A 23,839-nucleotide genomic window follows, 5' to 3' on the forward strand; every position below is an offset into this window, starting at 1 on the left:
TCAACCATTTTTGTATCATCGACCCGATATGGTTTTACTAGCAGGATGGGTTCGGTAGACCCGAGTTGATAGTCTCCCAGCTCAGGACCGAAAATCAATACTTTTCTCAGTAAAACGTTTCGAAGACGACCATTTTGTACTCCGGGTCCGATACCATGATTCCCTGCTGCTACTCGATAAGGCCACGTTTCGAAGCTCACCAAGTGGTGATGATGGCATGGTTGTGTTCATGAGCTTAGCTACCACCCGCCTTTCGTACCCGCATATAGCTGCTCATGGCCTCCGGGGCCAAATGAGTGCCTTTGGCAAAGCGTGTGCATTTCAGCACCAGCATAGCAGAGAATACTTCAACTTCCATTGAATCCGGACCAGGCAGCACACAGAAAATGCGCAAAAGCGAAAACCGTCCGTCCCACTCGTTCGTGATGTAGAGAACGACAACGATGATGATGATGATGACGTCGACGGCCTGGCCTGGTCTGGGTCTGTGTTCAGAAAGTGTACATTCCTCTGTATGGAAACCATCGTACTATGGCGTGTGATACAAAGTGAGAATTCCCAACGCGACCAAAACCTCGGAGGGTTTCGAGCGGCAGCATTATCTTTTGGAACGTAGAGGCGACCTTTTTGTGTCGGATCAGTTTCCCCTTTCGGCCGCACCCGGCCTTTCCCTTGCGCCGAACCCTGGTGATTTGAATCCTCTTGGAACTTGAAACAAGAAAGTGTACCGGGCCAGATAAAGACCCATTTTTCGGGGTGTATCCTTCGAGGGATGCCAGATGGGATATTTAGGAAAAAAGAGAGCCTTTATGGTGGGCGAATTACTTTTATTACTGGAGCCAACGATTTGCTTGAGCTCGATCTTTCGGGTGCTCATTAATTATGCTACAGCATAGGGTATCCGAATGCTTGCAAGAAATTATCGGAATACTAACATTATTCGGAATGAATTGTATGAGTCTATCATCAAATGACGCAAGCGTTAAGAGGTTGATTGCATAAAATTCATAAAATTTCTTAGCACCTTGAATCACAATTAGCACTGAGGGTTCAACCGTGAAGCCAAAAGTCTTCGTAACTTTCAAACGTCAAGTAGAATTAGGGCAGCTTACCACTGTAAGTAGATTTGGGAAGTATTCGAACATAAAGGTTAGAACAGAGCACAAAAAATGCTGTTTTGTTTAGTATATTGTATACCTGCAAGTGAAATTCCACCTTACCGATAGGAAGGTTCCCTGAAAAACGAAAAGATCGAAAGCGAAGGAATATCACAACACAACTGAGTGAGTTGTGCTTCAGGGAGGCTCAAATGTGTATAAGAGATTTTCATGATAAACGGCAGCTACCAATGATTTTAATGAGTAGACATTGCTTTGCTTAATACTGTTTGGCGTATTTATTGACCTCCTGATAAAAATCTCAAACAGTAAACTTCGTAAATGTAACATTTCAGAACACAACCGCACAGTTTCACCCGAGAGAAACAGCTGCAGCATCAGCGACGGACAGATGTGTGGGTGGCCGGTTAAAAATTCGGTTCATTGCGATAGCTACAGGCATTTTTCTGTTGCCTTCTATCTTTCTTTGGGATGAAAGTATAAGAACGTTGTTACTAAATCGATCGGAGAACTTTTTTTTTTAAGAGCAGGGAAAAACCCCCGGGAGTTGGTTACTTTTAAGACCATTCTCCCGAAGGCATAAAACCTCCTCACTTTTTGTTAATGTTTTTTTTAAATATTTTGTTTGCATACAATTGTAAAGTTTAACAAAATTTGTTTTCTTCACTTTTCATAATAATAAATTTTTCAGGTTTTGGGTGGTGGTTAGCGGCATGTGGCGGTTGTGGAGGGTGGCGGCGTTGGTGGTTGTGGCGGAGGTGGCTGGTGGAGAGGGCGAGAAAAAATGGTTTGTGGCAATTAGTGACAGTAATCTTTCAAGTGAGGAACTTGACATTTTCTGAGCCTCCAGTGAGATTACTCTCTGTTAAGGAGGCTTTGGAGAATTGATGGATCTGTGGCTGGTTAAGCGATCAAGTTTGTTTTTATAACTTTACACTAAAAGGTTAGTGGTTAGTTAAATTGATCCTCAGGTGGACTGTAACTTGTCGTTTGAAGCTGGCTCTATTTCTTATGAGTTTCAGGTGTTGTACTTCATTTTGCTAAAATACTCAGGAGATATCTTCATATGCTCGGTGTTCGCCCTTATTTGTATTAGATTTCCTCTCGAACGTGTTGGAAACTTATGATCCTGATACAAAAGTTGTTTGTTGTGGTGGAACAGCGGATTGTGCAGCAGGTTGTGGATCTGTATGACACTCTGAAGTTCTCTTAGTACGGCTATAGGTAGAATAGACAGCGATGCATCTTGGAACAAGCTAAGCGTGCCGAAAAGTCTGGATTTTTTATAAACCGCCTTGAGGAATCTATTTTGCATAGCTTGTAGTAATCTTATATTGATTTTTCTTGTGGCTACCCAAATGGAAACCATGTATTGCAATTTAGATTGCACAAATGCATGATACAGGCAAATAAGATTTTTGGTAGGCACGAATCTCGATATCTTCCACATTATGCTGTGTATAGCACTAAGTTCTTTCCGTAATAGTTCTATATGGACATCCCATTTTATAAGGTCGTCAAAGATCAGCCCGAGGTACTTGCAACTTTTAAAGACATACACCGTCTTAGCCGATTTAGGCTTTACAGACTGAATAAATGACGTGGACAACTTAAGATTAACATTTAACACCCAGTACTGAGATGGGAATCGAACCCATGCCATCATTGGACCAGCGATAACCGTCATACCACGCTAACCACTCGACCACTGAGACGTACGTACGTTGACCTTTTTAATCACCGTTTGGCCAACTTTCGAATGTTTTTTGCAAAGATAACAATCGAAAATAGGTCATTAAAATATGAATGACTCCGTACTGCACGACCTCAAGTACATGCCTGTGTCATAAAATGAAGTCAATCAAGGTATTATTCTTGAAAGAGAAAAGGTTTGGTATTAAAGTAATTTGAGTACACGTGTAAATATGCAGTTAAAGCTAGTCCTGCAAATATAAGCAAAGTTGAAAAGTTTCCTAAATACCTATTCTTGAACCTTATTTGCCAGCTACGTGTTTGATCATCTGCTTCATCTGAGTAGATATGGTTCTATTATGTGTTGTGAACCTACTTGGTTGAATAATACTACTGAATCAAAGCAACCGAAAGATTTCCTTTAATTCAACCACGGTATAAGAAAAGTTCTGAAAAAAGTACACTACCAGGAAACACTCAAATAGGGTAGGTAGGCCCAAAAAACAGACAACGGCACAATGCCGAGCATTCGGAGGTTTTCGCTACCTATTAGGTAGTAGCTTATCTAACTCGGATTATTTAAGGGAGGGAAACGGTACACATTCAACAATCGAAAACGCTCACTGAAGAAGATAGTAAGTTGCTATCGAAATACCGGTATCTGAACTTTTCTTATACCGTTGTTGAATTAAAGGGAATCTTTCGATTGCTTTGATTCAGTAGAATATGGTTGTTTATGTTCATGCTCACACTCTGGTTAGGTCAATCCAGATACAAAATTTGTTTATCTTCGTTGAGCAACGAATGAAATCCGGATCGCATTTGAATACGGCGAAAGCGCCAAAATCACTGTTTCTAGGAAATCGTGTTCAAAGTTTGACAGCTCCATATGCTCCCAGCGAAATTTTTATTTTGTTTTTTTTTTATTTTTTTTTAGAGAACCAAATATTTTTCAGTTAACGTTGTACACTCAAAATATAGGTCTCCGAATGTACTTTATCACCCAACTAATAACTTCTTTTGTTTTCCCTATTCAAAATTTCCTACCAAAATGTTATAACGATCGTTTTTTCGTTGTAATGCGATCAGTTGTTTTGTGGCGTTACCCCGGTTTACTTCAATTATTGCATGCTACCAGACACGTTTGCACTATTGATTCAAGTGGCAGTTGTATACAGGTTTAGTAGTGACTAGGCACACACTTATACTACATAAGGATTTGTTCGCTTTAAATTTTACCTACGATTATACGGTTTCCATAGTTGGTCAGACTCACTTACCTTATTTAAAAAAACGAAAAATTATTGATTGAATCTAAAACTTCATCCTTATTGACTCCCAGGACGTGGCTGGCGCCGTTATTGATAATTTGAAGAGAGAATTTTAGTTTTCTGATTTGAAACAAGGAATTGCAAAAATAAGGAAGATACAACAATGACCACACAAGTTATGGAGAAATGATTGCGTTTGTTTAGCTAATCATAGTTTTTTTTTATTTATTGCACATCAACGAATAACTTATTGATCCTGATAAAAAATAAATAAATTTAGGACACTACAAATACAAGGGTCTACACTACAGGGTGACAAAAAAGTTCGGTCACACAGAAAAATCTTAATATTTCAAAGAATAAGAAGAATATCAGAATCTGACTTCCATAGCTTTATTCAGTAACTCATCAAGATTCTTCACAGACGATATCTCGGAATTACACCACCTTTCTCTGATCGAACCAGCTTCAGACGTCTCGGAAAGTCGTCGCAAGCGGCGCGCACGTCCGGTCTCGTATAATCTTTTTCAACCTTGGAGTTCTCACAGACCTTGGTCGTCTAGATCGTGTCTTGTCCTCGGTGCCTCTGGTCTCTAGGATCGATTTATGGTCTGGTACACGAATTTCCGGTTGATTACGAGTGGTTTTAGGTGTTTGAATATGTTGAATATGTGTCCGGGTTTGTACCCTCTCACATATTCAGCGATAACAGCTGCTCTCAACTCTGCCACTAACAACTTAATGTACACAAACTGCACAGAAACGAAACTCTGCCACTGTGGGCAGAAAAGTTAGCCCTTTCATTTGACATATAGATGGCACCAGAGAGATACAAAGTATAGGCTACAGGCGACCCCCAAAAAAAAGTGTGACAGGACTTTTTTGTCACCCTGTAACTTAAAGCTTTAAGAATTTTTTTGGAATGCATCCCTCGAAACGTCAAAATCAAAATGTTCGGACTAGCGGACCCATCATTTTTCAACCGAAGAGGGACGTAGAGCTGGAAATCACGATTTCTGAAACCTCGTGGTCGTAGTACGTTGAGTTGAAGACCTTCCAACAGTGCGGGACTATCAGTTCTATAGATGAAAGCTAATCAGCTACGACAGAGGCTCGTGCGGCGGTCCTGCGGGCTTGTCGATGTCGATTTGGCGACAGCGGCTCTCGTAGCTGGGAAGTCGAAACGGGTCTTGCCTGTTCAGGTGTCGAAGGGCGAATCTCATAAAGTGCCGTTTGATAGCCTCAATACGCTCGGAACCGTTTTAGTAATAAGGGCACCAGATAGCAGAGGCGTATTCAAGGATCGAACGAAGCAAACTACAATAGAGACTCTTTAAACAGTCCTTGAAGTCTTTCATCATGCGGAACAGTAGGCCTAGGCTTCTAGAAGCGATGATGTAATTGGTAAGATCCAGTCGTTTGTCAAGAAGAAGCGATAGCCTCGTCGTCGAGAAAATAAACTGCTTTTAATGGAAGCCCCTTACGGGAAAAAAAATTGCTGTACATTTACTACGATCCAAAGGCAGGCAACTGACATCGCACCAGGAGGCGAAGAGGTTAACCTGATCCTGCAGGAACTTGGCATGCGTAAGCTAATGTTTATCCATCGAGGAGCAACAGCCCGTCGTTGAAATAAATCAAGAATAGTATTGGTCCTAGATGGATCCCTTGAGGCACTCCAGAGGGGGCACAAAACTGGTTGGCAAAGGATTCTGCCTTTCGAACAATGAGTTTCCGACCTAACAGGTAACTGCGAAGCCATTCCAGTAGAAACCCACAAAAACCAATACGATCGAGTTTGGTGATAGCTATATCATGGTTCACTTTGTCGAAAGCGGCTGACAAATACTCTTGCAACGGTCACCTTCTCCGCATTCTTCCGAGCCACCATGGTCGCTAAAACCTCCTACATTGCGTTAACACATTCATGCCCTTCTCCTTCGATTGATCCGGGCAGATCCGGCTTTTCCGGAATGGAGACTGGGGGATGTTTCGGAATGACGTGGAAACACATGGAAGCTCTGTGGGCAAATCTGTAACATAACTATAGTTCTGTGACGAGAACCAGCACAAAACACCTTAACCTCAATAAACGGGTTCGGCAAATAGTTGCCTTTTTTCGAGTTGAATTGTACCGTTTTATTTAGCGCAATCAAGGTCAACTTCACCTCGCTAAGTTTTAGATTTACCGTTTTTCTCGGTGAATTTACGGTAAACTTTACGTCGCTGTGAGGTACGTTTCACCTAGAAGAGGTACAAGTTACCTTTTTGGCTTTCACGAGCGTTCATCTTGCTATCTCGGTAAATTTTACCTTTTTATTATTTTCCGGTTGGAGTAGCAACTATTGTCGAAGAATGGCAGTGTGTGAATATTTTCCCTGTGATAATGTACTTTTGGATGATATTCTTCACACAATTTCTCACGATTCACGATTGGTAGAGTTTGCGAACTGCATTTTTTTTGTAAGGAATAACTTAGATATGTTTATAAGTTCTCTGTTGTTTCCTAGACAACCAAAAAATAAAAGTTCTAAATGTAGGAAAATACAATACACTTCAACGTGTTTGAAACAGACCTGTTTGAGCAAAATCTGATAAAAGAATAAATATTGTGGACCGACCTAACTAGCAATTTCTTTGTGTGACACAGTTGCAGCTCTAACAGTTTAGATCATTCGTCTCAAATAAAGTTGAATAGTCGATGTTTAAATCGTGAAAGGTTTTCCATAACATTTTCACCAGAATGATACTTGAATTTTTGAATAGATTACTTTCAATGAAAAAAATAAAAAGGTCATCAAAGACATAAGAGTAGGTACAAAATTCTTACTAGGTACCGATTTTCCAGCTACTATACAAGAAACGCTCCCACTCAAGCTGACATCTCTTATACAGAAACGTTTCTCCCTCAGACGGACAGACCGTCCCATGAAGCACGAACCCAAAACGGCTCCCCATAACTTCTTTCCCGTTCAGTAACTAACCCACCAGGGTAGTCGTATGTAAAGGCAAAAATCGATAACAGCAGGCTACCCGGAGAACACCGACCCACCCGGCCTGGACGAAAAGTTTCCTTTGAGAGGAAAGTTAAACTCTCCGGTTCCAACGGTCGAGCGGATGGAATAGATGCGTCATTCAATCCCCTAGTAGGAACACCCATCTGATGGCAGAAAATTTCCGTCCAACATCCAGGGAATCTCTGGAATGTTGCCCAGCCAGACACCCTCGTCAACTTTAAGCGATAGGTACTAGAGCGATACAAAGATTGAACGAAATAATGTTCCGAACGAACGGTTAAATCAAGATTACTTCTGGGACGACGACCGAATCGCCGCCCGTCGCCCCTTTTTGTGTGGTTGTTAAATTTGCTCGAGCTGTTTTTAGTACGGAAGCGTTCGAGATACGTCTCTGCGTTTCACCCATGGCGATGATTAAAATGACGCGTAATGAGTACACTCATCACGGTTGATAGGTGTTCATACGTTCTAGGAATTCGTAGGAATTGATTAACAATTCGCGTCAATACCACAAAAGGTTACTGTCGAAGGTCACTCGTTGGAAGTGAAAACCTAGTCGAAGCAAACTACAGTGTAGTGAATGATTAACGAGGCTTGCTTTGAATGTGAATAGCTTGGTTTTTCTAGGGTTACAACGGGGTTGATCAATCGTTGAGTACCTAGCTTGCTAGCGCTGTGGAATGGGGCCCACACCATAGCAATCGCAACGCAACAACCAAAGCTAGGAAGGGTACCAATATCAGCACACACCGGCATTCCGTTTTTGCGCGCCTGCTGTGTTCTGTTTAACCATGTATCAGTAGAAACCGTAGAAACTTTACTAGGAAGGAACAAACAGAAGACAGACACGGCTGCAGGCAAAAATAGGTTGCTTTAGCTTCGTCATTGCTGTCATGCGAACAGCAAAGAGTCAGGCAGCACGGCCACTTGTCGTCAGTTCCCAAGGGTACGTACACACAAAACTCGTTTGTGGTTTTGGGTTTTCAATCGAATAAAGCAAAAACCCCTCGTGAGACTTAAAAGTTCTTTTTGGAATCTCTCTAGATCGAAATCGCTCGACGCAAAATCAAAACATTAGGTTTTAGTATCTATCGTTTGATTAAAATTGGTTCGCATCGCTCTAGCAATAGAGTAATCTCGATGGTATCATAGACTGTTCGTTGGACCATTTCATCGCATTACTACTTGGTCACGTAAAACCTCCTATGGTGGGTTAATGACGATGACGATGATTTCAGTTCAACTGCTCATGAAGGTGCGATGACGATGATTACTGATGGCGGTGACGGTTCGAAACCCCTCATGCTCATGGCTCATACCATAGGAAGGCAGCTGGTGTTCGTCTGTGGGAGTTTTTCGTTTCTGCTGCTCTTTCGAATGAAATGCCAGTAGAAGAATGGGCGAGATGTTGTGGGTATGTAGTCAGGCTGGATGGTGTGTATACAAGTTGAGTTAGGAAAACGGCTGGGCTGTTGTCGGCCTAAAGATCTGCTCTTGCAGTGTGTTCTTGTATTTAAAGCGTTGCGTTGGGATGATCATGTTTGTTTTGAGTCGACTGAAATACTATTGTAAAAGTTAATAATAGTTACATATCAAATTATGCCTCGGTTACTTAATTTAAAACTTTTTAATGATGAATATTCATCATGAATAATGTATCTAATTTGACGTTTGAAAGAACGTAAGAGTAATTGTTTTCAAGTAGAAGGAGTAGTCAAAGAGCGTTTGAATACGACGAATACTTTTGTAAAATGAGTATATCATGGAAAGTTAGATAGAGCAACGAAACGGTTTGATTTTAATCCATTCACACTTTTTTTTTACCTCAAATTGATAAGGTTTACAACAGGCTCCTGTACTGCCGCTTACGGCAAGTTTGTCCCATTTTAATCATTTTTTAGTTTATAGCTGGAATCACTTTAATTTTATCTGTAGTTTCAACTTTGAATTTCAGTACTTTGTTCTGATGAACATTGAAAAATTCCCAAGTCATTTTGTTCCTTTGCACAAATGATTGCAAGTCGGTCCCATATAGCTTAGCTTAGATCATCACATGTCGGTCCCACTGCCATAAGGGACCAGCAAATGATTTTCAACAGAATAAAAACGAAAAAATAAACCTTATAAAGCGAAAAACGTCCGACTGCCGTTACAGTGATATAGTATGTATCTTAAATCATAGTAACCTTTTAATATGTTGACAATTTGAAAATAAACAATCTTGTTTCAACTGTTACCAAGTGCAGACGTCATGAAGCTTCTCTTGGAAAGTTAGAATCTAGTCCTTTTTCCCGATACTAGGTAAATTGGCGACAAGGATAAAGATTCTTCGCGTTGAAGGATTCAGGTATGTTATTCATTTTCTCGGAATTTGGAGAAAACTTTTAAGCGAACCAGTCGCTTAAATGCGAATCGAAAGTCTGGTTTCGTTCTGCAAATATGCAGGTTGTAGTAGAAATGGATCAGGCGCTTTAATGCACATTAAGAAGGCTGAGTCCATTCTGCTGAAAAACTATATATTGTAAAAGTTTGTTTTTGTAGATTAGTTCTGAAGTAGAAATGCATCAGGCGCTTAAATGCGAAATGAGAAGGCTGATTCCATTCTGCCGAAAAGCAGGTAAAAACTATTTTCGAGAAAATAGAAATGGATAAGCTGCTTAAATACACATAAGAAGTATGAAACCATTTTGCCAATATTGTTTTTTGTTTCGATTATATTTGTTTTAACATCTTTATGTCATTCGCGACTTATATCAACGATGCAGTTGGGGGACGGTCATTGAAAAACTTATCCGGTACAACTGTGTTCGATATTTATTCTTGGGCTCGAACTCACGGGCTCAGGAAACAACTGACTTGCTAACTGAGCTATATCACAAGTCCGTAAATTTTGCCAATAAGATAGGTAAAGCATTTTACTAATGAAGATGAAAGTCTGGTGTCATTTAATAATTGACAATAAGTCCGCTAAATGAGAAAGATTGAAAATTCTCAAATGGTTTTCCTGCACAAACAACAAGAGAACTTTGATAGAAAAAAATGATGATATTTGTTGTTGACAAAAAAGTGTGATAATGTTTTCCGATCAGCTACTTTGTTTCATCGACTAGATAAGAATATTCGAGAGTTAAAAATCATATGATGTGGAGATCGTTTAAAATAAACTCAAGAGCAGAGTCAAAAAAGTCTAAATCTGAACGACGGAACACAGAATCCGTAGACTATTTTTCTGTTTTGCGAAAATATCGATCATTTGTTGTAGCGTTATATTTTTTGTTAGAACAGTATGTTTTACATCAAAAGGTAGCGACAAACAATATGCTGATAACGATCTCCGAAGAAGATTGTTTTCATTACTGAAATTACTGATGAAAACGATGAATAAGAGATAAATTTGGCAGAAAATATGTGTTGAAAACCTGTCTCATTTACACATTCATGTCTAGACAGAAAAAGATCCCTATTGTTTAAAGAGTGAAAAATTATAAAAATGTGGTGTGGTATCTTAAATCATAGCAAACTTTTAATATGTTGGCAACTTAAAAATAAACATTCTTGTTTCAAACTATCTGCAAGTGCAGACTTCATGAAGCTTCTCTTGGAAAGTTAGAAACTTCTCCAGTTTTCCCGATACTTCAAGTGACAGATTCTGTTGATTACTTTCATTAAAAGCATTCAAGTGTCGAGTTCTTGTTGGGCCGTTTTATGATTTCTCATTGCCATTCTTCTCATTTCAACAAAAACGCAAATGGGACGAATTTGCTCTTACTTAAGCTTAAGCTACTTAGCTTTTAAGCTTTTGAATAGAAAATCTGATGTGAATGTGTTACTTTGGGGGCTAAAGAATGATCGAATATTGCGTAACGTAATATTTGAACGGCCCCTAGACTATTTTTTCTAGAACAATTATTTTTTTTTACCGAAATCCTAACATGTGTAAATCGTTAAAATGTTCGGTAATTTTTTCGGTAAAAAATAAACGAACATCGGTAAATCGATTCTTCATTTACCGATGTTCGTTTATTTTTTACCGAAAAAATTACCGAACAGTTTAACGATTTACACATGTTAGGATTTCGGTAAAAAAATTACCGAACTCGGTAATTTTCATTTACTGTGTATGTCTGATGTCAATTTGTTGGTTATTTTTTAGAATTTTCTTTTTTTCTTTGTTTTTCTTTCAAATTTCTGAATTGTTGTTGGATTGGTTTTCACCCACGAAAATTTCTGTTTTTTTATTCTTATTCGTACTAAATTGAATTTATTATAAATTATAAATTTTTACAATTTTTTATCATTGTACTAAAGCTACAAAAAAAGGGAAAGACAAATAGATAAGATGGAAGATATTTAGAGCAACGGATCTAATAAAGAAGACTCAACAACTGCAAAATTAAATGGAGTCAAACGTAGCAATAACGAGTAACGTTCGAAGGTGCGCTTAATGGGAATGGAATATGTATCTATTTTTGTTGGTCCAATTCTTGCCCAATCAGTTAGACCCAAGAATAGACCACGGATACTGGTGCTCTTAGTGTTCAATCTACAAAGCGTTCTCACAGGAAGTCCTTGAGTAGAAGACACATTTACGCAAGTGCTTGATGTGATTCAGAATCGACGATTTGGACACAATAGAAGATCATTATTTATATTGTTACTATTGGCGCAGTAACCCTGTAGGTGGTCAGTTTATTAGATAATCTCTCTCCTGTAAACACTTGTCTGTGACTCATCATTAGTTTACGAAAAAGAAGAGAGAAAAGTCACTTAAGCTTGTGACATACTGAATCGTTTTGCGTAGCCTAAGCTTTTCAATACGAAGAACTAATGTCCTGTAGAGACTTTATCAGTAAAACAATGAGCGACATGGGTATTGTTACCGCTGAATAAATAGAATAACCTCACCTCATAAAAGCCCACTATTACTACAAAATTAAGCTAGAAGAACGATGCAAGATCTCTTCTATAGGGGATTCAGGATGTTCAGAGGATTCCCTCATAGTATCAGACTTTCTAGGTGTAAATTAAAACCCTCATTCTCTTATCATTACAAAACTTCGTTGGACTCTTCACCAAGTTGACTTTGAGCATTTCGTCCTCTGACTCGTTTAAACTGAGCATTTAACATCCTTTGAAACAACTAATCATTGCTTAGGTCGTTGGCCTAATGCTTATCACCGAGTCGAAACTTGATGATGATCTAATTCATTTCCAGGCGTACGTAATCTGGGGTGTCCAGGCAAATTGGAAATACGTTCGTTCAGCTATATGCGTTTCATATTCATTTCATTAAAATATTTATTTCATGTAGTGAAAAAATAAAAAAAAGACTTTTATTATTCAGGGCTATTTTATCAAAAGTCGTAACACGTTGTCGGTCAAGGTTATCATTTCCTCTCATACACTTTTTTCGGGAGTTTAACAACGAAGGTTATTATTTCCTATGTACAGCACGTAAACCCACTTGGCGATATCAAATAACTGTATTTTTCACATAGATTTTACGTGAACGAGCAAGCCATTCAGCGTTTTGAGTTACGTGAGCATCACATAGAAAGCATCAAATCCGTCTATGCGTGTCTATGTCGCGTTCTTGAAAAGTTTATATGACTCGTTAATAAGAAAACGTTAATGAGAAAATTGTAATAAAATTGAAGACAACACTCTTCACAATGATTATGAAAAGTAGTATATCCATGCATATACAGGGTCCGGCAATTGAAGTGCTAATAGATAATTCAATCAAAACCAAAAAATTTGTCTTCCAAATTTAATAAGATTTACTTCAATTCATATTTTCAAAATCCATCAATTTTTTTGTCCTTGATCTTAACCACTCTCTGCAGAAACTCAAGGCGCATATTCTGAAAAGAAGCCCGGTTTTTGTGGTATTTAATCCCAGGATTCAGCTAGATGCCGGAACTTCCAAATCGTCATGTTTTGTAGAGCAGACTACGGGATTCAATATACCCTGCCATAGGCAGCCAAATCCATAGAGTTCAGGTCAGGCGAACTCACCGGACACTCCGAGCCCTAAATTATCCCCCAAAAAATTTTTTGTACTCAAAAATTGGGATTTTTTCCCATGGTGATCCAGTGCGAAGGTCTGCTGAAAAACTACCTTCTGAAACCAGAATGAGGACGTGTCCTCAGTTCTCGGACATACCGTTGAACTATACCCGATTCTATCGACAATTTTATTTAATGATACTTCTGAGAAATTCTCTCAGTTCGCATCTTAATGATCTTCACCATGATAAGTGTATCACCTATATTGGACAGCTCACGAAATATGACTTTTTTGCCGTTGCACAGCCTCGAACTAGGCAATATAGGTGTCATTTAATTCAGTTTTGTACGCTCCACAATAATCACTCTTAAAATTATGGCTGGACTTAATGGCTGGACCATGTACAGTGATGGTCTTATAATTTATTCGTTTCACCAAATTAAATAATTCAAAGCAATAGTATTCTAAAATTTGAAAGTTCAAATTGACCTATCGATTTTCCTGATACAAGAAATGCTCCCATTCAAACTATCGACTTTTTGAACATCAAAGTTTAACTCCGAAATGTTCCAGCCCCAGTTTCATCCCTTGAAGCTAAACCCTAAAACGGCTCCCCAAAGCTCCTTTACGGTTACCTAGCGCTGTTGAGTAGTATATAGGAACAAAAATCGATAACTGCTGGCTACCCAGAAAACCCGACCCATTCGTTGCCAACAAAAAGTTTCCTTTGAATTAAAAGGAAAACGGACAGCTACTACCGTCCTTCAATCCCGAAGTAGAAACCGCGCTGCTGATGGGTAAAATTTTCTTCCAGCTTCGAGAGATTCTCTGGAGTGCTGCCAAGACACCCTCATCAACTTGAATTGAGGAATTGTCTTCCTTAAGAGCTACTAGAGCGATAGAAATATTGAGCAAAATAATGCTCCGAACGAACGGTTAAATCAAGATTACTTCTGGGGCGACGACCGAATCGCCAACGCCCCTCACTGTGTGTTGCCGTGAAATATGCTCAAGCTGTTTGAGTCTGGAAGCGTTCGGGATGCGGCCCTGGGTTCAACCGAAGGTGATGATTGAAATGACGCTTCATTGGGGGGAATTTTTCTTCTGGAGTTCTCTCCTTATCGTTGTTAGGATTCAGAATTCCTAGAACCTTTCGGATCATGAAATGATTGAAGATTGACTAACATTTCGCTTTAACACCACCAAAGGTTACTGTCGAAGGTCATTCGTTAACAGCGTCAGCTTAGATAGACTGAACAGCGTCATAAAAAGTGATAAAAGAGGCTTGCTTTGAATGTGAATTGTATGATTTTTCTAGGGTTACAACGGGGTTGATCAATTGTTGAGTACCTAGCCAGCTAGCTATCTAGCGCTGTGGAAGGGGGCCCCCAATACCATAGTAATCACAACAACCATGGCTAGGTAACCAACCAATATCAGCACACACTAGCGTTCCGCTTTTCTGCGCCTGCTGTGTTCTGTTCAGTTCATGTATCAATGAACGGTACAGTACTCGTAGGGAACAAACAGACGACGACGGAAAGACGGCTGCAGGCAAAAATAGGTTGCTTTCGCTTCGTCGTCGTTGCGCCGTGATGTGAACAACAAAGAAACGGGCAGAGCGTCCGTCGTCAATCCTCAAGGGTATACAACAGAAACTCGTTTGTGGTTTTTGGATTCGATTCGAGAACGAATAATGGCGGTGCGTCTCTTGATGGACAGGTTTTCAAGAGCCGAACCCAACTCAACCGAATGAAGGACGACTATCAGCAGAATTTCCTTTTGGGATTTAAAAGCTCTTTGAAATCTAAATCATAAGGTTCTAGTAGCTATCGTTTGATTAATATTGCTTCGCATCGCACTAGCAGTGAGGTAATCTTGATGGTATCGTAGACTGTTCGCTGGACCATTTCAACGCAGTGCTACTTGGTCACGTAAAACCTCCTATGGTGGGTTGATGACGATGATGATGATTTCAGTTCATGACTGCTCATGACGGTGCGACGCAAAGATGATGACGATGGTGACGGTATACGAAACTCCTCATGGCTCACACCATAGGAAGGCAGCTGTCGTTCCTTTGCGAGCGTTTTTCGTTTCTGTTGCTTTTTCGTACCAGTAGATTGAACGAACGAGATGTGGATGTGGGTAGTCAGGCTGAATGATGTATATAAAAGTTGAGTTAGGAAACGGACGGCAGCAGTGCTGTTGTTGAGAGATCTACTCTGGCAATGTGTGCAACACTAGACCTACTTGTATCTACAGCGTTGGGATGTTCAAGTTTGTTCTAACCGTGCTGATAAATTATAAAATTTTAATCAAGAATTAATCAAAAAATGGATTGCTAGAAAATCCTAGTAATAATCGAATGGGATGCGTTCCTTTTCACTCCTTCATACAAAATACTTATGAAAAAAAGGATATTTGCACATTGTTGGTTACATTCTACTTCATACTTTAGGAAAACCTGTAGCATCTGAGGACATTTCCGAAACTTTTCGAATCGCAATCCGTGACCTTTGGCCTACGGAATACTGTCTGAATTATAAATCTGCTTGCACAACGTACTTCAAATGGTCTCTTGATCTTTATTAGAGGGGAAAAAGCCCATATGACAAGGATTGGATACCTCTCATATGCGCGGAAAACCCTCATCATTTGCACATGGTCCTATAATTACTCTAAAAACTAAAATAACAAAAGGGCTCTGCAGAATTTGTGCAAGGCACTCCTTCCACACGAATCATGAAAAATCACTTAGATCGGGCATATACAAATAATCTCAATTTAAACGTCTTATGTTATCATTTCTATAAGGATTTCATGTTAGCTGGGAGGCATCAGAGTAAGAGGTTGGCATTGTTAAGGTACAATAAAATATGAATGGCCCTAAGTGAGATCATTGACGGATTCCGGATGTTACGCGGAACGGTGTAGAACTGTAGAAGTATGATCTCCAATCTAAGTAGACATAGTTCTACCCGAGAGATAGGTTTCAAGCCATAATTTCACTATTGTGGATTTTATCAAAAGCAGCAGACAAGTCGGTATAGAAAGCATCGATTTAAAAACACTAATCTTAATCTAGAATGTATAGTTCACCGAAATGCCATTTATCATTTAATTAAAATCATAAACCAGCGGTGATAAACTGTTAACACAAAAACACTAATCGTGCATCAAATTATACATGTTCCACTAAAATAGATGAGAGAGTAATAAAAGCATAAGTAGGGGGTATATTACGGAACAGCAGGAACGTGACGCATCATGAGGCACCATGGTCTAGGACAGATGAGCGAAAACGGACAGAAGAAACAACATGGTGATTGGTGGATCGCTCTTCCTCCAACAACCATCACATAAGATCACTTGGGTATCCCGAGATGGCCGAACAGAAAATCAAATTGACTACATCTGCATCAGCCGAAAGTGGAGAAGGAGCCTTCTTGATGTCCGCATGTTCGATATCGATAGGACGCTTGGGAAAACCAGAGATCAAAAAGGCACACGTAGAACAGCTTGAATCCTGAGCCTCGGAACCGCCGACAGACGAAACAGTCGAAGAACAGTGGTGTGGAATCAGAATACCTTTATCACGACGAAAAGTGTTTTTTAATTATTAGTTGGTAAATCCTTTTTACGGATTGCATTCAAGGCACGGCGAGCCACCGGTGGACTCTGAGTCCATTGGTGCAGTTGGACGACTCACGATACAACGATAAGGAACACTGTACCCCCTACGCCATAAAGTCCACCTAGGACCACTGACCTTTGTTCCCACCTCGATCTGTTCGACACACTATACTTCAATAGTGGGAGGTCGATTCGCGCTAATGCGCTCCAAAGCAATAGTCGTTTCCGAATCCTCTTTCAGCAATTACCTCATTTTAACACAACTGAAGCGCAACCACTCCTCCGACGAGTTAGGACCCGACATCTCATCGTGTTAAAAGAGGTCCCCATTTAGCGCAACTACTAAGTTCGAGAATCTAGTCCAGGAAGTCCAGAACACAAAGCGAGTTGTCGACGACACTTTCTCTGTTCGAACACGCGGGTCAGTAGGTAAGCCTTCTAAGCCACGTTTAGGACGCTCCGAACTCTCTAGTGTTGACTTAAGTCACCACTCAGCGCAACTACTCAATTTTCAAGTCGGGTGCTTTACTCCCCGAAGCGCAAATCGAGCTGTAGACCGCCCTCATCAGGTCGCACTCGCGGTTCAGGCGCATCAATTCCCGAAACGCGTGTCGAACCCTGACACCTCCGGCAAACTGTGCCTCCCAGACACTGACGTGAAAACACGTCCCTAAGTGATCGATCTACCATTGACCACCACTTTGCGCATCTACTCGTTTTGCGAGTCGGGTCTATACCCACCGAAGCGCAAAACGAGTTGGCGATCGCTCTCCCTCCGGTCACGTCCGCATATCAGGGTCATGATCCACCGAAAGCGTGTTGGACCCTCACGCTCACATTCAAGTACTGGTACCTAACTACCCGGGGGCACCACTTCTTCCGCGCGGGTTTGGCAGACACGTCGACAGCCTCTAGTGGGTTTAATGTAGTTCTCTTGGCCGTACATCTGCAATACGCCAGACTTGCAGACACGTTTCCACTCTGTACCACGGGGAGGTGGAACTACGTCGCAGAGCGTCCAAACCGGTAGTATGGAAGAAAAAGTGTATGGTTGTCGAATGAAACCTGGAGAATGGTCGATGATCGGCAACAGGCGAAAGTCGGAATTGAGCAGGCACCGGATCAGCCAAAGCTGCCGCCCGCCTTTAATATGCGGAATGATTTCGAAATAGCATTCGACCGACTGAACTATAAAAAATATCTGAGCAGTTCTAAGGTGTAAGGAGTCCCAGAGAAACTAGTCCAACTCTTCGAAGAACAGCAATATGCATTTTCGTGCAAGGTCCTGCACGACGGTGTCTTGACCGATCGAATCCCGGTAACTGCTGGAGTGGGACAAGGATGTATCTTATCACCGCTACTTTTTCTCATCGTAATGGATGAGATCTTGACTGGATCGATTGACTGTAGGCCAAACCGAGGATTGCCGTGGAATTGTTCGACAATGGAGCAACTGAACAACCTTTACCTGGCTGACGATATTATTTTACTCGCTCAAAGACAACAAGACATGCAGAGCAAACTCAACGACCTCACCGAAAGCTCCAAGGCAACAGGTCTCAAAATCAATGTCCGAAGACCAAGTCGTTGGAAATCAACACAGATAATCGTTCCAATTCCGTAGTAGCTGGGCAACAATTTGAGAAAGTGGAGTGCTACCAAGAAAGACATCGAAACCCGGATTAGAAAAGCCCGATTTGCGTTGGTGAGTCTCCGAAACATCTGAAGATCACGCCAGATCTCTCTACGAACGAAAATCCTAATCTTCAACTCGAACGTCAAATCCGTATTGTTGTACGGATGCGAAATTTGGTGCACATATGCAGTGACGATGGGAAAACAGCGAGTTTTTGTAAACCGTTGCCTGCGAAATATCATCTGCGCTTGGTGACCTGGCATCTGGATCTCAAACGTGGAACTACATCGCCGGTGTCATAAGAGATTCGGGAACGTAAGTGGAGATGGATTGAGCAGACGCTGCGAAGAGATGAACACGAGATTTGCAGAGAGGCACTTGACTGGAATCCAGATGGGCATCGAAGAAGAGGCAGGCTCAGCAGCTCGTGGCGGTGTAATCTAGCCGCTGAAATCCGCACAATTGACGAAAACCTTGGCTGGCAGCAAGTGAGGACGCTGGCTTCGGATCGCTAACCGTGAAGATCTTTTATCCCAGCCCCATGCTCCGGACCCTTACGCAGGTAGGGGGTAGGAACGTGACAGGCTCAAATAAAACCTTGGGAGCTCCTTTTTCAAAATGCTGAGTATTACGCACGTAGACGCGCTTTAACGGAGTTACTTGGGTGTCTCAAATTGGCTAAGCTTAGCACGTGTATCTCTAAAGCTGTGATATGCATGCTTTCTTGAGGTAAGAACTGCGGGCAACTTACATAGCTCAGAACTGCGTGTCATATCTTTTCAAGATGAAGATTTTACTCGTTATACTTTTATACACGTGATGAATAGGCCCCGCAAAAACCAGAATCGACCACATTTATGTAGTTAACCAATTCTGCATGCAAGGATTATGAATCAAATTGTTTCGATTTCTGAGCAAAAAGCGGGAGAAACAAATGTTAGCAAGTTTCATATAGCAATTAGCTGTAGAAATCCGGAATAATGATCCTATAGTATCAAAATCTGGTAGTTCAGGTTTGGATAGGTAGATTTAGATTTCGTATTTGGCGAAGACCAAAACTAGAAGATGGACTTCAGCAGAAGGCTCAACCTTCTGCGAGCAAAACGGCATGATCTGAAAAGAAAGTCTGTACCGTCCAGATTGCCAATCACAATAAACACGATCGTACGAGTGATACTGTAAGTATATGACGAGCCTATCTTTGAATGGATCTCGTAGGGAAGGGCTGACAATACCTTCGAAGAAGTATGACTTTCATCGCCAGTTAGTTGTCTGAGTCAGCGTAGACCCATAAATCCTACGAAATCCAAACCGTTCATCCACCGTTCAACTATTTTTTGATACGTCACTGCCGTTCAGAGTACGTCTTTGGGTGCAGTCAACCTTCAGTTGTTTGTTTGAAGCAGGTAGACAAATAGTTCGGTTATGAGTATTCCCGTAGAGCACACAGACCTGAGTTTCTTCCATTCGGCGATTTACAGTGTTACAGTGCCGAATTGGATCAATGTCAGTGAAGTTCAAAGCATGCAGAGCCCTTAATTACTTTAAGCTCTGAATAGTCAACATGGGGTATCTCGAACAAACTTGTAGGTACATATAAGTACTTATAGCTTTTTAGCGTTTCTATATGGAGTATTGTTGCAGAATATTGGAAATGATAACTTGCGGAGTTACCGAAGCTCCGCTATCTGTTATGTCAAACTCTATCAAAAGGTTCAGGATCTTGGAAGTAAATTTTCAAGCAACTATTTTGTGGCTACGTAGCTATCCTTCAATCAAGTCAATTTGTTATATTTTCAATTGAGCACAATTACTTTATCTCAAGTCTTGTAACACAATTTGTCCCTCTAAAGCTTGAAATTTTTGTTTACCCAACCCCAAACCATCCCATCTTCCTAATTCAAACAACAAACTCACCTCTCCTTTTTAACTTTTAGATCGAACACTATGACGGAGCTCCGGCCACGATTTGCGAGTACTGCAGCACCCGGCTCGAGGATTGGCACGCATTCCGGGAGCAGTGCATCGGAACGGACGAGTATCTGAGGGCCAACTATCAGCACATTTTCGCCCCAGGCGAGGCAGGAATCGGCAGCATGAAGCTCTATCCGGTGCAACACCATCCGCGTACCGTGACGCCAACGGCGATGAGAAGGGGAGGCCCACAAAGGCAGCAGCTGATGGAGTCCCCACCTCAACAGTATCTAGAACCGGAAGTTCAGTACCAGGAAGGGTACGAGATTTATCAGGATAACCAACAGAATGGTGCCCTGCGCGTCGGGGTGGACGTTGGCAATAACGAGTTCTTGGTTGCGGAAGAAGTAACGACGGAGGATTTGATGAAACAACAGTTCCAGTACTACGAGGACGATAACGACTACGATGGGCAACAGGAGGGAGACGTAGAATTTGAAAAACCGCAGCAGCCACAGCCTCCCAGAATGGGTCGCGCGAGAGTGCCGAAATGGTCGGTTGAATATACTGCCAAGTTGAACACATTGTTCCATGTTATAGGGGGAGAAAAACCTCACCAGTGCAAGGTATGTCGCAAGAAGTTCCTGAGACGACCACATTGCCGACGACACGTTGTCCACGCACATAGTGATGAAATCGAGCATGTTCAATTGCCCAAAAATTGGGCTGATCAAGTAACGCCAAGGCCAATTTTGTTTTCGAATTCGGTAGACGCAGGTTCCCAATCACCTCCTCCGGAGGATCATTTCGAACCAACTGGCGAAAGACCACACCAGTGTTCCGTTTGTAAGAGATGTTTCAAACGGGCCCAACACCTCAGAAGGCACAAAGCATCCCATCTGCAGATCGAAATAGATCGTTCCGAAATTATGCGGGGCATTCAAAGTCAACAACAAGCTCAGCAACAAACACAAAATCTTACAACACCTCAGGACGATGACATAGACGACGACGTCGACGATGATGACGACGTGATTGCTCTCTCCGACGATGAGGATATGGGCGAAGAAATCTCACCGGAAGAATTCAACGGACTCCACAAGCCGAGCGTGTCACCATCGAAGAACCTAGCCGACCTTTCCCACTACTACGAACCACGGCCACCGATTACCAAAAACAACGAACCACGTCGCAGGTGCCCTCCACTTACGAAACTTCCTGGCGAAAAGCCGTACCAGTGCAAGCTGTGCCTGAAAATGTTCAAACGCTCCGATCATCTCAAAACCCATCTGCTGACGCACTCGGAGAATTTGCCATTCAACTGCGAATTTTGCCAGAAAGGATTCCGCTACAAGCAGAACTATCTTATCCACGTGAAAAACAAGACCTGCTTCGGCCCTCGGGGTAAACTGCGCCCCGTCGATTCGATGCCAGCGCTGAAACCCAAACCAGGCCTGCTCAAGGTATCTCGACGATCTGTCACAAATGGCGATGGGGAGATGGTCCTGGGAGACTAGGCCACAAAGTTGAATCGAATGTTTAGTCGTGTCATGTTGATTACTCGTAAGACTTGAATGTTATTAATAGATTTAAGAACGACAGATAGATATATGATAGCATAAGAGACAGAACAATACAAAAACAAACTAAAGAGTAAGAGAAAAGAGGAAAAACAAACTGTTCGATACGTAAAACAGTGACGATCGTTGAATAAACTTTGCATTTATTATTCGAAGAAAAACAATGTTGCTATTAATAGAAGGAAATCCATGAATCTGATTTAAAATTAATCGGTAATCCAAATGAAGTTGCATGAGAAGCCCAATGAAGTACGATAGTAAACTACCATGGAACAAGCATGATAAAGTTTCATTAAAGTAAAATCGTAATATAGTGCGAATCGAATTCTGAATGTCTTTTCTGCTGAGTATGGTAACGTAATATTTCATCAACAAAGTAGAACGACACTTAAATGAAAAAAATGTTTCTTACAATTTTCAAGGTCATCACTTAGGTTCATATGTGCCAATCAACCTGGTTCTAATCTTGTTCAAACTGCGATAACTCATCTCAATCATAGAGCAATTGATTCTCTAAAGTACATTCAAAATTTTATTGAATTGATTTAATGAACCACTATCAGACTAAAACGCTATTAGTTTCTACAGACGCAAACTTTCTGCCCGTTGCAGTAACCCCCTTTTTTACCTCGCAGCACACAGTGGGCGGCACAGGCACTATCGTTGACCCCAAATCCGCTTAACAGATCACAGGTCGCTCGCTTCAGTCGATAGTTGTCTACCGCTGCCTGGTACGATTCCTCCGGCAGTTCGTCAACTAAGTATGAATGAGATGCGATTTAAAATTCAAACCAAACCTAGAATTCTTAATTTCGAAAGATGAAATAGGTACTTACACAAGGTATTGGCGTAGGATCGAACCTCATCATTGAGGATAACGTCTTGAGGGAATCCGTAGCTGGTGGAGAAAGAAGCCAGAGCACATATGCAGCCCAACAGAAGTACGCTTGATGGTTTCATTTTTATGGATGTTTGTAGACTACTGATTGCCGAGATTTTAGCGAGGATGTTGCAACTACGGAAGCTGATTGGTTAGTGGTAGAGAAATGAAATTTCTTCTTCGCTTAAATAATAAGTGCCATGAGGGGAAGGATTAAATAAGTGATTCCCCCTCGTTTACGTACAGGGATAATTGAACGCTTATGCTTCTGGGATTCACAGCTACGACGATCTGTTTGAGGTAAACTTTAGGAAATATCGCTAAACCCAAATAAGCTTATATTATTAAGTACATTTAGGCAAGTAATGGGACATGGAAAATGGAAATTTGAAAACAAGTATTGAAATACGTGGATACACCTTGAATAAAGATAGAGATCGAGGTCAAGGCAAATTAAGACATCGACATAGAATATTCGCGTTCGAGCAAACACTTGTTTAAAGGTTAAATTGGACCAAAAGGAAGCGTCGATTCCATCGATACTCAAAAATTATGAAAATGTACCTACATGGGACTCATATGCATGCGCAGTCCTATTTGGGCGTCCCAAAAAATTACAGTCAAATTTCCCATTGGTATGATCAATTTTATTAGAAGCATTAGAAGCGTAGGACATCTACTGGCAGTCTAACTTTGTTATCTTTTAATTTTAATTTATTTAGTCCATCTTTGGTTGGAATATCATCCAGACTAACTTAAATCTAAGAAATACTACTTAATCCTAATTTAAATCTACGTTTACACATATCAAAATTAAAAAGATGGTACACTGCGTTCACAACATGTATTTATGGCATGGTTTCGGCCATATGCAGTACGGTGAAAAGGTAACCAGAGGAACTGACGTTGTCGTAGTGTCCTCGTTGATATGTAAAGGTCGACGCGTTCTAATACGTAAGCAGAGTCAACGCGATTAGTTAAGACATCAAAAATAAATGTTTGTTGTAGCTCGGTACGACGCTTTTCGAGAGAAGCAATACTTATCAGAGCATACCTTTGCTCGTACGGCGGAAGTCGAAGTGGTT

The 23,839-nt window shown here is 41.1% G+C and overlaps 2 protein-coding genes across 2 annotated transcripts in view; one reads left to right on the forward strand and one right to left on the reverse strand.

The window, feature by feature from the left end:
- LOC129743818 (PR domain zinc finger protein 5-like) overlaps positions 1-22,027 on the forward strand; it is a 44,607-nt gene extending 22,580 nt beyond the window's left edge. The window contains exon 2 of the mRNA XM_055736017.1: positions 20,318-22,027. Within this exon, the coding sequence (XP_055591992.1) occupies positions 20,318-21,811 (1,494 nt within the window). The 3' untranslated portion in view covers positions 21,812-22,027. The remainder of the gene's footprint in view (positions 1-20,317) is intronic.
- On the reverse strand, positions 1,408-22,925 carry LOC129743819 (defensin-B-like). The gene is made up of 3 exons (XM_055736018.1): positions 22,711-22,925; positions 22,503-22,631; positions 1,408-1,880 (listed from the first exon to the last, which is right to left on the reverse strand). The coding sequence occupies exons 1-3, from the start codon at positions 22,832-22,834 to the stop codon at positions 1,789-1,791; spliced, it is 345 nt and encodes a 114-aa protein (XP_055591993.1). The 5' UTR covers positions 22,835-22,925; the 3' UTR covers positions 1,408-1,788.
- Positions 22,926-23,839: the final 914 nt, after the last annotated feature.

The sequence above is a fragment of the Uranotaenia lowii genome, chromosome 2, assembly GCF_029784155.1.
Source record: "Uranotaenia lowii strain MFRU-FL chromosome 2, ASM2978415v1, whole genome shotgun sequence".
Classification (NCBI taxonomy): Eukaryota; Metazoa; Arthropoda; class Insecta; order Diptera; family Culicidae; genus Uranotaenia; species Uranotaenia lowii.